The sequence below is a fragment of the Zalophus californianus genome, chromosome 9 (genome assembly GCF_009762305.2).
Source record: "Zalophus californianus isolate mZalCal1 chromosome 9, mZalCal1.pri.v2, whole genome shotgun sequence".
Taxonomy (NCBI): Eukaryota; Metazoa; Chordata; class Mammalia; order Carnivora; family Otariidae; genus Zalophus; species Zalophus californianus.
The window spans coordinates 83,779,902-83,791,947 of NC_045603.1; the positions used below are offsets into that span (position 1 = coordinate 83,779,902).

General features: G+C 32.4%; 1 protein-coding gene across 1 annotated transcript in view; it reads right to left on the reverse strand.

Moving 5' to 3' along the window:
* Positions 1 to 212: 212 nt before the first annotated feature.
* Positions 213 to 12,046, reverse strand: part of ETNK1 (ethanolamine kinase 1) — a 65,897-nt gene continuing 54,063 nt past the window's right edge. Inside the window, 3 exon segments of the mRNA XM_027592597.2 lie at positions 213 to 6,024; positions 6,026 to 6,044; positions 6,388 to 6,461. Of these exon segments, the coding sequence (XP_027448398.1) occupies positions 5,971 to 6,024; positions 6,026 to 6,044; positions 6,388 to 6,461 (147 nt within the window). The 3' untranslated portion in view covers positions 213 to 5,970.

A 12,046-nucleotide genomic window follows, 5' to 3' on the forward strand; every position in this document is an offset into this window, starting at 1 on the left:
TGATGGACACTGGGGAGGTTATGTGCTATGGTGAGCACTGTGAATTGTCTAAGACTGATGAATCACAGACCTGTACCCCTGAAACAAATAATATATGTTAATAAAAAAATTTTTAAAAATAATCACTTCAAATACATAGTTACACATTTTGAAGTCTTGTTTTCTGCCCCCTCAAAAAAGAACCACCACCAAAATAAGTTGAAATAACAAGATTTATGGTACACTGCAGTTAGAACCCAACTTTATTGTTACAACCAATTTTTATTTACAGAATATAAATCTCTTCAAAAAGATACATTCCTTCATTTAATCAATGGTGAAAGGCCTTATTAAACAGAAATAAAGCCTAAACATCACTTATATTCAAACAGAAATACAAACAACTTCATTAAAAGTTTATGAACATACAGCAAAAATGTATTTTTACTTAAGCAGTTACATGAATGAGGCTGTTTTTAATTTTCTTCACTGGCAACCTCATTTTTATCCACAGAACAAATTTTACACTTAAATTAACAGTAGTAAAAATGTAAAAATTAGATTTTAAACATGAAAATATGCAATGAAAAACAGGAAGTATCTCCATTAACAGATTAACAAGTTCTCAGACACTCAGATACTTTCTGAGGCATATCAAAACACCTACATCAAAATTTGCATTCATTTGAGAGGTATCAATACATTTTCAGTGCTGAGACTATTTGTAGCACTTACAGTATATACAAAGCAGCATTATACTACTATGGTTCACATTTGATAAACACAAATTTAAGCTTTATGCCACAATTTTCCAATTCAACATACAGCTAACGCAGTTACAATTATTCATTTTGTTTTTTCTTCTGAAACTCAATAAGGAAATTATTACTTGAGAACATGGAATAATGCCATGTCTTATTTCTTATGATAACAGTATATTTTAAAATTCAAATACTTCGTATCATGGAAACTTCACCCAGCTGTAAAAAGGTTCCTCAATACAGTACAGTTAAAAAGTTTCCGCTTAGCAGATTTCACCAATTTATAGTTAGTTTAGTACACATAAACAACAGGGAATTTCTTCAGATTACTGGACAATAAAATTTCAGTGTGTCACTACCTAAATTGAAGTAGCAGCACACCACAATCATGGCAAGTAAATCTTCTCGTCTCCTCTACTGTTTTTTGGGCGTTTTCTCCAGGCCATAAAAGCTAGTTTACATGGATACTACTGGGTCTCAACCTATCTCTGAAAATTCCTTTATTAAAGAGTTTTGAAATTTAACTAATGAAACAATTCAAAGCCAGCTTCTTCTTACCCTTCACTAACTAGCTGAAATACAACATGTTTTCAATTTTTATAAACATCTTGTGTTTTGTTAAAATGATTAATGGTATTTATACCATTAATGGGTAAGATGTAAACAAAAATATGCCTATATTTAGGGATTGAGTATTTTACAGAGCAATTTTTCATAACTAGAAAAGCTGAAAGATTCATAATGAACAGAGATTTTACTTTAACCTGCTGTTTGATAACATCTATAGCGTAGTAAGTGCATTAAGTACAGGAGAAAAGAGAAAGCAGGTTTTAGGACAGAAACCTACAAAAAAAGTTGAATTTGGGATGCCTGAAACACAAAAGGGTATTTTTCTATAAGCCTGTCATTTTTTCCCAAAGAGTTGAAACCTTCTATTTCAAATTATGATCCAGAAATGAAAGTTGTTTGTGTAAAAACCGTGTTCAGAAAAATCTAATTCAAAAAAAAAGAAAAATCTAATTCATTATGTAAGATACATTACTAATTTCAGTTTTCAAGTATTCAAGTAATGCAAACCCAAGCATTTTCTTTTATATCAACACATTTACAGACTAAGCTTCAAAGATGGGGGGGGAAATATCATTTAAAATAACTGATATGCTTTTCTGTCCAAAAACATCAAACCCAAGACATAACACTGTAATCACACAAGTGATATGTAACTGGGAAAAAAAGGTGGTTCAATATAACTACATCTTTAAAAAAAAAGAAAGAAAGAAAGAAAAGAAAAGCAAAACAGGTTGCTTTAATATGTAGCTAAGTTTCCAGTCAAAGGACATTCTAAATCTAATGAACTAAGGAAGAAAAATCAGAGCACATCAATTTTGAAATAAAGAGAAAGCTGCTTTACCACATACTTATAATTCATTTCCTTTGTGTATAATAATTACTTGTGTTTGCCTTTTGAGGAAAGTAGTGTAAGTTGCTGCCCATAACAAAACTCTCCTCCTAGCATAAAGCATTGGTAACTTTGTCTATCAATTGAATGACTGATTAATATTAGAAGCTTAAGTCTCTATCACTTTGGAATGCATCTAAAATGCTTATTAAAAGCAATTTAAAGCAGAAAATCAAACTGATAGTATTCTCATTCTTATTATGAAGGAATTAAAATGATACAGAAATCTTTGTATAATATAAAAAAGGATAACCTATATAAAGTGAAGGTTTTTAATTTTTAATTGTGAGTGCTTGGGGGAATTTTTTTCCTTTAATTCTGGAAGCTTAGTAACATATTTATAAGCTGAAATAAATATTTGTAGTTCAGCAAAGATGAAAATAGCAGTCATTAAAAGATTACTCATGACTTACATCTTTTGTCTTTTACAATCCCCTAATGAACAACTTCATATTTAGAGAAGCCACATGAGATATGCTTAAGTTGAACCAAGAGCTATTATCATATCTCATATATATGGGATTTAGATTCATACAGAGACATGTAAAATTTCAAGGTTTTTTCTTCTTTGTAGAAAAAAAGTTAACAACCTTGAAAATAGGAAAGGATAATACTTCAGTCTGCAATCATCACATTATATTTTTAATTTGCTTTAGCTTAGAATCATGACTCAAAGAAAGGAGCTCTAGCAGTGTATTAATTTACTGCTTATAGGAACCTAATCTCACAAAAACTAATGGCCAACTAAAGAATGAAGAAAAGTCATATTAGGCACTGAGAGGCTAAATAAATAAGTACTGACATTAACAAAAACTGATAAACCCTATTTTTCCAGTTCCTCTTGTTATCCCACTGTGCAGCCAGAACTTTTGGCTATTTCCAGTCTAAAACCGAAGAGCTGAATCATTTGCTTACCAAAAAAAAAAAAAAAAAAAAAATCTACAAAAGAAAATGCAAAACAATACTCAATCTCATATGCAACATACAATTCACACTACTTTACAAATTTTTATTTACACCGTTTTATATACATTCCAGGCAGACCTAGTTGAGTTTTGTGCTCATGTTGATCTCAAATGACCATGTGAACAGTATGATTACTACCATATCTCTCTGATTTCCAGAAAATCAGGTGGTAGCATAGGGTCAGGAGGGAAAAAAAAAAAAAGAAAATATATATATATATATATATATATATATATATATATATATATATTACTGGTCAGGTAAGATCATACAAGTATATAAGGAACAAAAGGAAAAAATGTGGAATTTTGCTTGTTAAAGCATCCAGGCCACTATGGTCTATTGACTAACAACGAGTATACATGAATGCCACTTCTCTAACAACCATTTTCGTTATTTACAAAATGAACTTACTACCAGCTGAGTTATTAGGTAAGGCATTCAAGTTCCTTAGCTTAACATAAAAAAGCAACAGACTATCTCAGCAAGCCAAAGGACAAATTTTAGAGGGTTGTTTTTCCTTTAGAATCCTTTAAATGGTCAATAAAAAGGGAAGCAATTTTGAATCCTCTTATTAGTCTGCAGCATGATCCCAAAAACCTGTACAGGATGTGGGAGCATCATTACACCCAAAATCTAGCCACAGAGTGGGGAAAATATCTTAAATGTCTCATTTTGTTTCCAGCTTCCACTGCATACTCCTAGGGCTAAAATGAGAGCCTCTCTTCACCTTTACATTCAGTTCTGTATGAACCTCTCTGAGTATCACAGCTAGCAGCTATGCACAATCTACCAGCAAAGGCTCAGTGAATCTCTACTCAAAGTAGTTGGAAGAATATGGAGTAAAGTAGAAAACTGGTCTTCTCTCCTCCCATAGTTCTCCAAGATATATACTGTTGCACTTTAAGTAAAGTTAGAAAACAAAAAAAATAAAAAATAAATAAAAAATAAATCAAGGGTATTACATATTATTCATTGTCCTAAGAAAATGTTCCAACCACAGATGAAAATTCCACCAAAAACAATTCTTCAAGCTCACTCTAACATTATGTAAAAAGCTATTAATTGTTTAATTGGTTCCATTCAGTCAATTAGGTAAAATTCTACTGATCCTATAGTAATATGGTTTATAAAAACAGAAGTGAACATTTGTAACATTGGGGAGGTAGAAAACAAATCTTAGTCTAACACTGTTATAGACACAAGCAGATTTTAAGATTCTATTTATGTAACTAGAATTTACCATTTAAAATGGCCTTTTAAGTGTTTCTACTTACTTTATTAGCTTTAAACATCTTGAGATAATCCAAGTATTTTAAAGCACTTATCTGAGAATATAAGTCATTTGGAATAATACATCAAACTCCCCAGAAGATTTCTCAGAGGATATATTTGTAGTTGCATATTCTGAATATGCAGATTCATTAAGTCAACTTTGTACATGGGCACTTATGTGACCGAAGTGCAAAGCTTGTCAGACTAATTTTCTAAGTAAAGTTAACCATGACTGCTCAACTCCACACAGCAGCAAGCAGTCTTCAAAACTTGAAGCCTACTTATTGCAAAGATCTAACTTCCTTCCATATAATTGCCACCCTTTCATTCCCAAACGAAATAAAAAATACACAAACAAAATCAAGAGAAACTAGAACAGAAGCCCTCCTACCATGAATATTTGTTTAATTCACATTTTGTTAGATTTTAAGTGTATCAGATCAATGTCCTAAATGTTCCTTATTTCTTTTAACTGCTTTTAATTTTATTTCTCTGAAGCTACATATATCACGCAATCATTTGCTATCACTCTAAAGACGGAGCCAAACTAAAACATGAAACAAAGTCTTAAGGAATGAATCTTGAAAGGTAAAAAAGAATCTATCTAAATGCTATTTTCTTGTTCCCAAGTATGATAATCATTCTATCTTTGTTTCAAAAATGAGCATTTGTTCTACTAGGTAAACAGACAAAAACACAGAATATTTCAATAAGTAAAACAAAATTTTTGGTTTAAAAAAATGTGATATCAAATTTTAAGAACTAGCAACTTAAATGACCATATTTAGTATATGAAAACATTATTTAATGCAGATTTTGGTAACATAAAATCATATATCTATTCCAGGATTATAGGTAAATATTAATATTTATACTGCCAGACTATGTATGGAAAGGAGAATTTAATTTTAAGATATATTCCCCCCCAGAAAAACTTTCCAATATTCAATTCAAAAAGATGTACCACTAAACGTAGACAGTAAATGTAGTTTACCCTCATACACAGATACTTTTCTATGAACACCCTAAGCTATCTATACCAGTATCTGGCATTTCAAGAGTGAATGATTCATATTTCTTATAGTGTATCAAGATAAAAAGGTTACACTGAACACCTAGATTTTTTTATTAAAGTAAAACTTTAAAAAAATTTTCTCTGGAACATTTCCATTGCTTACACTCAACCAACAGATGAAACAGATGAAAGCAGTCACAGAATTATGTTAAATTTATAATAAATAATTCACATATAACATAGATTAAATTATCAAAGAAAGGATTAAACTGACATATTTATACTTTTTGCAGATTTAACAAACTTCTAATCCACCACATACTGATAGCAGTAGGTATACTTCTTGACATCATTCAGTCTATTTAAAAAATAGATTGGTTGTTTAGAGGCATAATTTGTAAAGCAAGATAACCAAATTAAACAAGAGAATTTTAACAAATATTGGCTTTTCAAAATTTCTTAAGAAAAGATACACAAGCATTGTTCAGCTACTTGAGAATAATCAAATCTCTTCTTTACTCAGGCACTTTTAATGCAGTAACTTCAGGCTTCATTTTAAAGTATTGGTTTAAAACGAACAATTGCATACCTAGTGAGAAATGAATAACAACAGAATTAATAAAAAATGAAAAACTTAATCCTTCTTCATTTTCCACTCACCCTTCTAAACCGATTTTTTTTTTAAAGTTTTAGGATTTTTCAAAGGACATATTTTTTAGTTTATTGCACCACCTACTGGACACTTTCCTAATACAGGTATTTAAGAGATGATACCAGAATTTCCTTGCAGACCAATTATTTAAATGTATGCAACCCTTATAACATTTGACTAAAATAATAACTACAGTGTACCCTATGGGTTCTACGTGTACATCGAAAGAGAAAAAAAAAAGCAGGGACAAATGTAATGCGTATAGCACAATTAAACTTACCCAAGGAAATCAAAATCAATAGTGGAGTATTTGGCTTGAATCAAAGCCCATAATCCCCAAAAGAAATGAGAAGCCTAAAAAGGAGAGAAGGAAAATCAAGAATTATGATAATATATTTCTCTATAAAACAATTATCAAATAATTAATGTTTCCCCTTTTCATCAACTCCATGCAGAATACTGTCTTGATGCTTTTTTTTATATAAAATATTTAAAACACAGGTAATACTAAAGTGTGCGGTTACCTGGATGGCTACAGATCACTTCTGTCCACACCAAAAGAGGTTAGAATATATTATAACTGCTTAAAACATAAGCGCCCAATTCCTGTAACTGCTTTGTGGAGACAGAGTTCGGCATAAGCACTAATAGATGTTGGTTATAATTGCTAACAGGCTTTCCTATAAAATACATAATTACCAAAAGACTTTGTTTTTTGACATAAAAAATATAAACAAAAAAGCCCAAATCTCAAAAACAAAAGATATATTTAAATATGAAAAATGTTCTAGACATAACATCTGAAAACAATTTTTACTGGCCCAACAATTCTGCATAACCAACCATGACATAAAGTAACATGATTTTACTTATGTCAGAGAAAAATGGGTCTTAAGACTTTAAGAGAAAAACAGATGAATGTGTAGGGACTGTAAAATAACTACTTGTGTGTGTGCTTTATAATCTATTTCCAGTTAAACACGAAAATATTTTAAGATTCTGATAATCATTAAAACTCCACTTCCCACGAAGTAGTCTATTCCAACTAGAAATATTACAACTAGAAAAAAAAGTCTTAAAGACTTTATAAGGGTCTTATTTCAGCTAAATTCCCTATAGTAACAACAAAAGTATCTAAAAAGAAATTACTCCACAGCCGTGATCTTGGTATGAAAACAACCAAACAACCCAATCTGGTAACGTAAAACAACACGGTGTATGAGAAAGGATTCTTAATTTGAATTGAGAACTGTGAGGGTTCAAGTTCAGGTCCTGTCACTAACTCCTTTTGCAACCTTCAATAAGTCACAAATTTTTAATGTCCAAATCATCACTTAAAATATGAGAAACTAGGGGCACCAGCGTGGCTCAGTCTGTTAAGCATCTGCCTTCAGCTCAAGTCGTGATCTCAGGGTCCTGGGATGGAGCCCTGCATCGGACTCCCTGCTCTGCGGGAAGCCTGCTTCTCCCTTTCCCACTCCCCCCCTTTGTGTTCCCTCTCTCACTGTGTCTCTCTCTGTCAAATAAATAAATAAGATCTTTAAAAAAAAAAAAGATGAGACTCTATTAGCCATTCTGTATTCCACACAGGATTAATAGAAATTATACATATTAAAAAAAATTTTACCCTCTAAAGATCTCTTTACAGTATGTTGCTGTAAAAATATCTATTTTAAAATTATTGCATTTGTTTTTAACTTCCTCAAAAAAATCACTATCAGAAATATATAACTTCCATCAAATATAGAAAGAATAAACAATGTTGTAAAGAGTAAACACCTAAAGTACATGTACATGAAGCCTAATGGTTAACTTAGGGAAAAAAAAAAGCTGAGCTCTGGAGTCTAACTGCAAAAATTACTAGCTGTATGGCTTTGAGCAATTTAATTAACCCATCTGTACCTTTGTTTCCCCATCTGTAAAATGAAGATGTGATATTCATCTCTTCCCAAAACACATGTGTGAAACAGAACTTTCTTTATATACTTTAACCAAACCAATATATTGCAACAGATGAAATGCAAAAGTAGATATAAGAATCTGGCTTTTATTAAGCAGATACTACAGAGATTTGCAAAAGTTTAAATAATGCCATTCTTCTAATTGTTTTTTGTTTTGGAAAACAGTTATTTTTCATTTAAATGCTGTTTATGTTAACAAGTTTTTTTTTTTAAAAGATTCATTGGAGCCTAGTCTCTATATCCAGTATGTAACAAACATTCAATAAAATGCTAATAAATATCATTATATAAATAAGAATGATAAAAATAATAAAAATTTTCAAAAATGGTCTTCTTTCTACCCAAGGATGTCTCAGGTATTGAGAAGTGAATTATGAGATGAGATGCACCTTCCTTCTTTTTAAAGTATAAAACAGTGGTTCTCAACCATGGGAGATTCCTGAGGCCCAAAACTATTTTTTATAATATTATTAATGTGTTACTTGCCTTTTTGACTATCTTAATATCTGCACCGATGGTTTAAAAAAGCAATGGTGGGTGAAGCTACTGGTACCTTACAATATGTCAAGACAGCGGTACCAAACATCCACACACACACACACACACACATCATCACTACACACAGTAAAAGGCCAGTCTCACTAAAGAATGTCCTTTATGAAGCCACTGAAACTATTCACTTTATTGTATTTCTACCCAAAGGAGGAAGATTCTTTTAAGAAAAAACATTTATGACTGAGTTGTGAACTGAACTTGTACATCTTTAATGGAAAATCATTTTTACTTGAAAGAATAACTGATATTCGAACTAGTTATTAGACTTGGACATTTGGCAGATATTTCTCAGATTAAAAAAAGAGAACTTGTCATTTCAATGAAACTAATTGACAGTAGTTGTTGCCAATGATAGTCTTCAAGTATTCAACCTAAAATTAGAACTTTGGAAAATCTGTATTTGACCCTGTGAGCTTAACAGCTTCTCAATACAGTACTTAAAACTTTTTCTGATGATACTGATTGTGGTATCAATGGATGTGATATTTTTATATAAGATGTATCAGTATTTGTAAGATCTATACAAACTCAAATCAGTATTTTCCAAATAATACTTACTTACTAATGTTAAAACTACAAAATCACACACTACTAAAAGAGTCATTCAAAGTGCAAGGTAAACCAATGGATTATACTGTACTGGAGTACAAAAAGTTAACTGATGTTTTCAGACTGCACATTACAACTAACCTTTAAGAAATGATCACTTGCTGAGTTTTGGTGAAGTAGCAAAGAGAATATCCACAATTATCTGAAAAGGCAAAATATTCACCTCTTCCAACAACACGTGTGTGAAACAGAACTTTCTTTATATACTTTAACCAAACCAACATATTGCAACAGATGAAATGCAAAAGTAGTTTTAAGAATCCAGCTTTTATTAAGCCAGATATTACAGAGATTTGCAAATGTTTAAATAATGCCATTCTTCTAATTGTTTTTGTTTCAGAAAATAGTTACCTCATTTATTTTGGCAGGGGGAACAATCAAGAGGGGTAAAGGGAAAGGGCAGAGAGACTCTCAAGTAGATTCCATGCTGAGCACAGAGCCCAATGCAGGGCTCAATCCCACAACCCTGATATCACAACCTGAGCCAAAACCAAGAATCAAATGCTTAACGGACTATGCCACCCAGGCACCCCTAGAAGTTTATTTTATTTTAAAAAATTATTAATAATTTGAATTTAATTTTCAATACGATAAATCTTCACAATTAACCTAAACAAACAAAAGCTCATAGAGGTCTTAAAAAAAATCTTGAAGTGTAAAGGGGAATCCTGAGACCAGAAAGTTTGAGATCCACTAGTCTAAATCACTTAGGTATATTTTAAGTGATACAAAAAGCATCTGTAGATGCTACTGTAATGTCCTCCTATTAGGCTAATTCTGTAAGTAGGAAAGACTGAAAGTGGGAAATTCTACACCTAAAAATAACATCAAACCAGCTCTTCCCTCCACCTCAGGCAGCATTCATTCATATAAATAAATGATTCTACACTAGACAAGAATTATACATAAAACTTTACAAAAATCTCATTTTGGCAGGTTAATACCTTTTACAGGGTGAAAAATGAAAAATTTATATGTAAAATTAGAGTCTTAAATGGATGAAAAGGAAATGCAGGAAAGAGTCCATTCATCATTTGTATTCCCCAAAATGGCAAAGAGAATATTTAAGTCCAAATAAAATAATGTAATGTTCTGTGTGATTTACCTATTTTTTTCAGATTTGGAATTTATAGATAGGTAAGTCTATCAAAGGGCATTTTTAACTTCTAAGCTACTCATCTCTGTTGCAAAAGAAAAATTCAAGGCTTTATATGATGAACAAATAACTAAAATGTATCCTTTCTGAAAAACCCCTAAAAACTCTTAAGATTTCATTTAGAAATAATCCAAAGTCTGAAAATAATGTGTCTAAAGACTCTGAACAGCTTTAAAAACCCATTATGTATACTCTAGTTGATTTTACAGTACAATACCTACTTTTGTTTACCATCTTAATATTAGTTACAGTAAACAATCAATGACACGTGAAGTCTTTTAATATTACAAGTCTGCTCATGCCCTCAGCAATAAACAAACATTTAACCAGCCATTTTCCAGGGCACTGGGTGGCTCAGTCGGTTGAGCATCCCACGTGGCTCAGGTCATGATCTCAGGGTCAATGGGATGGAGGCCTGTGTCGGTCAGGTTCTATGCTCAGGTTCCATGCCCACTAGGAGTGGAGTCTACCTGGGATTCTCTCCCTCTCCCTCTCCCTCTCCCCTTCTGCCCCTTTCCCTGCCTGTGTGTGTGTGTGTTCATGTGTGAGCATGCACACGCACTCTCTAAAAATAAAATCCTAAAAAACCCTCTTTTCCCCACTTATCATCTCAGTTTTCAGTTTTATAATGTATATGAGGTCTTTGTGACAAGTGATCAAAGAAGGAAGAGTCCCAAAGGAGGAAACGTATTTAAGACATGTCCAAATGGAACAAGAGGAACTTGTCAGAGGATGCAGGGGGAAAAGGGCAGTCTAGGTAGGAAGAAATAATTATAAAAAAGGCATATAGGCTTCAAACATCATGGATCGTACAGAAAACAAGATGATTCTGCTAGAGCAGAAATGGGAGGTGGAAAATGGAAATAAGAATTTGAAGAATGTTATCATTTGGATTTCACTCTATAGGTCACAGGAAACCATAAAGTATGAACGTGATAAAATTAGATTCATGAATTAGATCTAGTTATTAAAAAGGTAACTTTTTAAATGACAGGATGAAATACAGATAGAAAAAACCTGGAGCAAAGAGATCGGCAAAGGCTAACACAGGTGAGAGATTAAGAGCTTAGTCAAAGATCATACAATTAAGGAGAAAGGGTTAGAATTGAGAGAATCTTAGGAACTGGGAGTAACAGAACTTGGAAATAGAAAAAAATGTGAGAATGAAGAGTAACTCAAAACGTAAAAGAAAATTCCTCCTTTCCTGGTTTCAGAAAACAGAATTCAGATGATATTTTAATTAAACCAAGACAGAATAAAGAATAATAATGGGACAGAAGACAGGGTGCATGAAATAAAATTCAAGTTTGGACATACTGTGCTCAATTACAAATGGAACACCAGATAGAGGCAGATACTAATCGGGAGATTGGCAGAGGAAAGCAATTCAACTTGGGATCATTAACAGAAAGGACACTAAAAGTCATGGAATTAGGTAGGGGGACCTGGGTGGGCTCAGTCAGTTAAGCATCTGCCTTCGACTCAGGTCATGATCCCAGGGTGCTGGGATTGAGCCCCAAGTTAGGGTCCCTGCTCAATGGGGAGTCTGCTTCTCCCTCTCCCAATGACCCTCCCCCCCTGCTCCTGCCCTCGCTCGCTCTCTCTCAAATGAATAAAAAAAAAAAATCTTAAAAAAAAAAAAGTCATGGAATTAGATC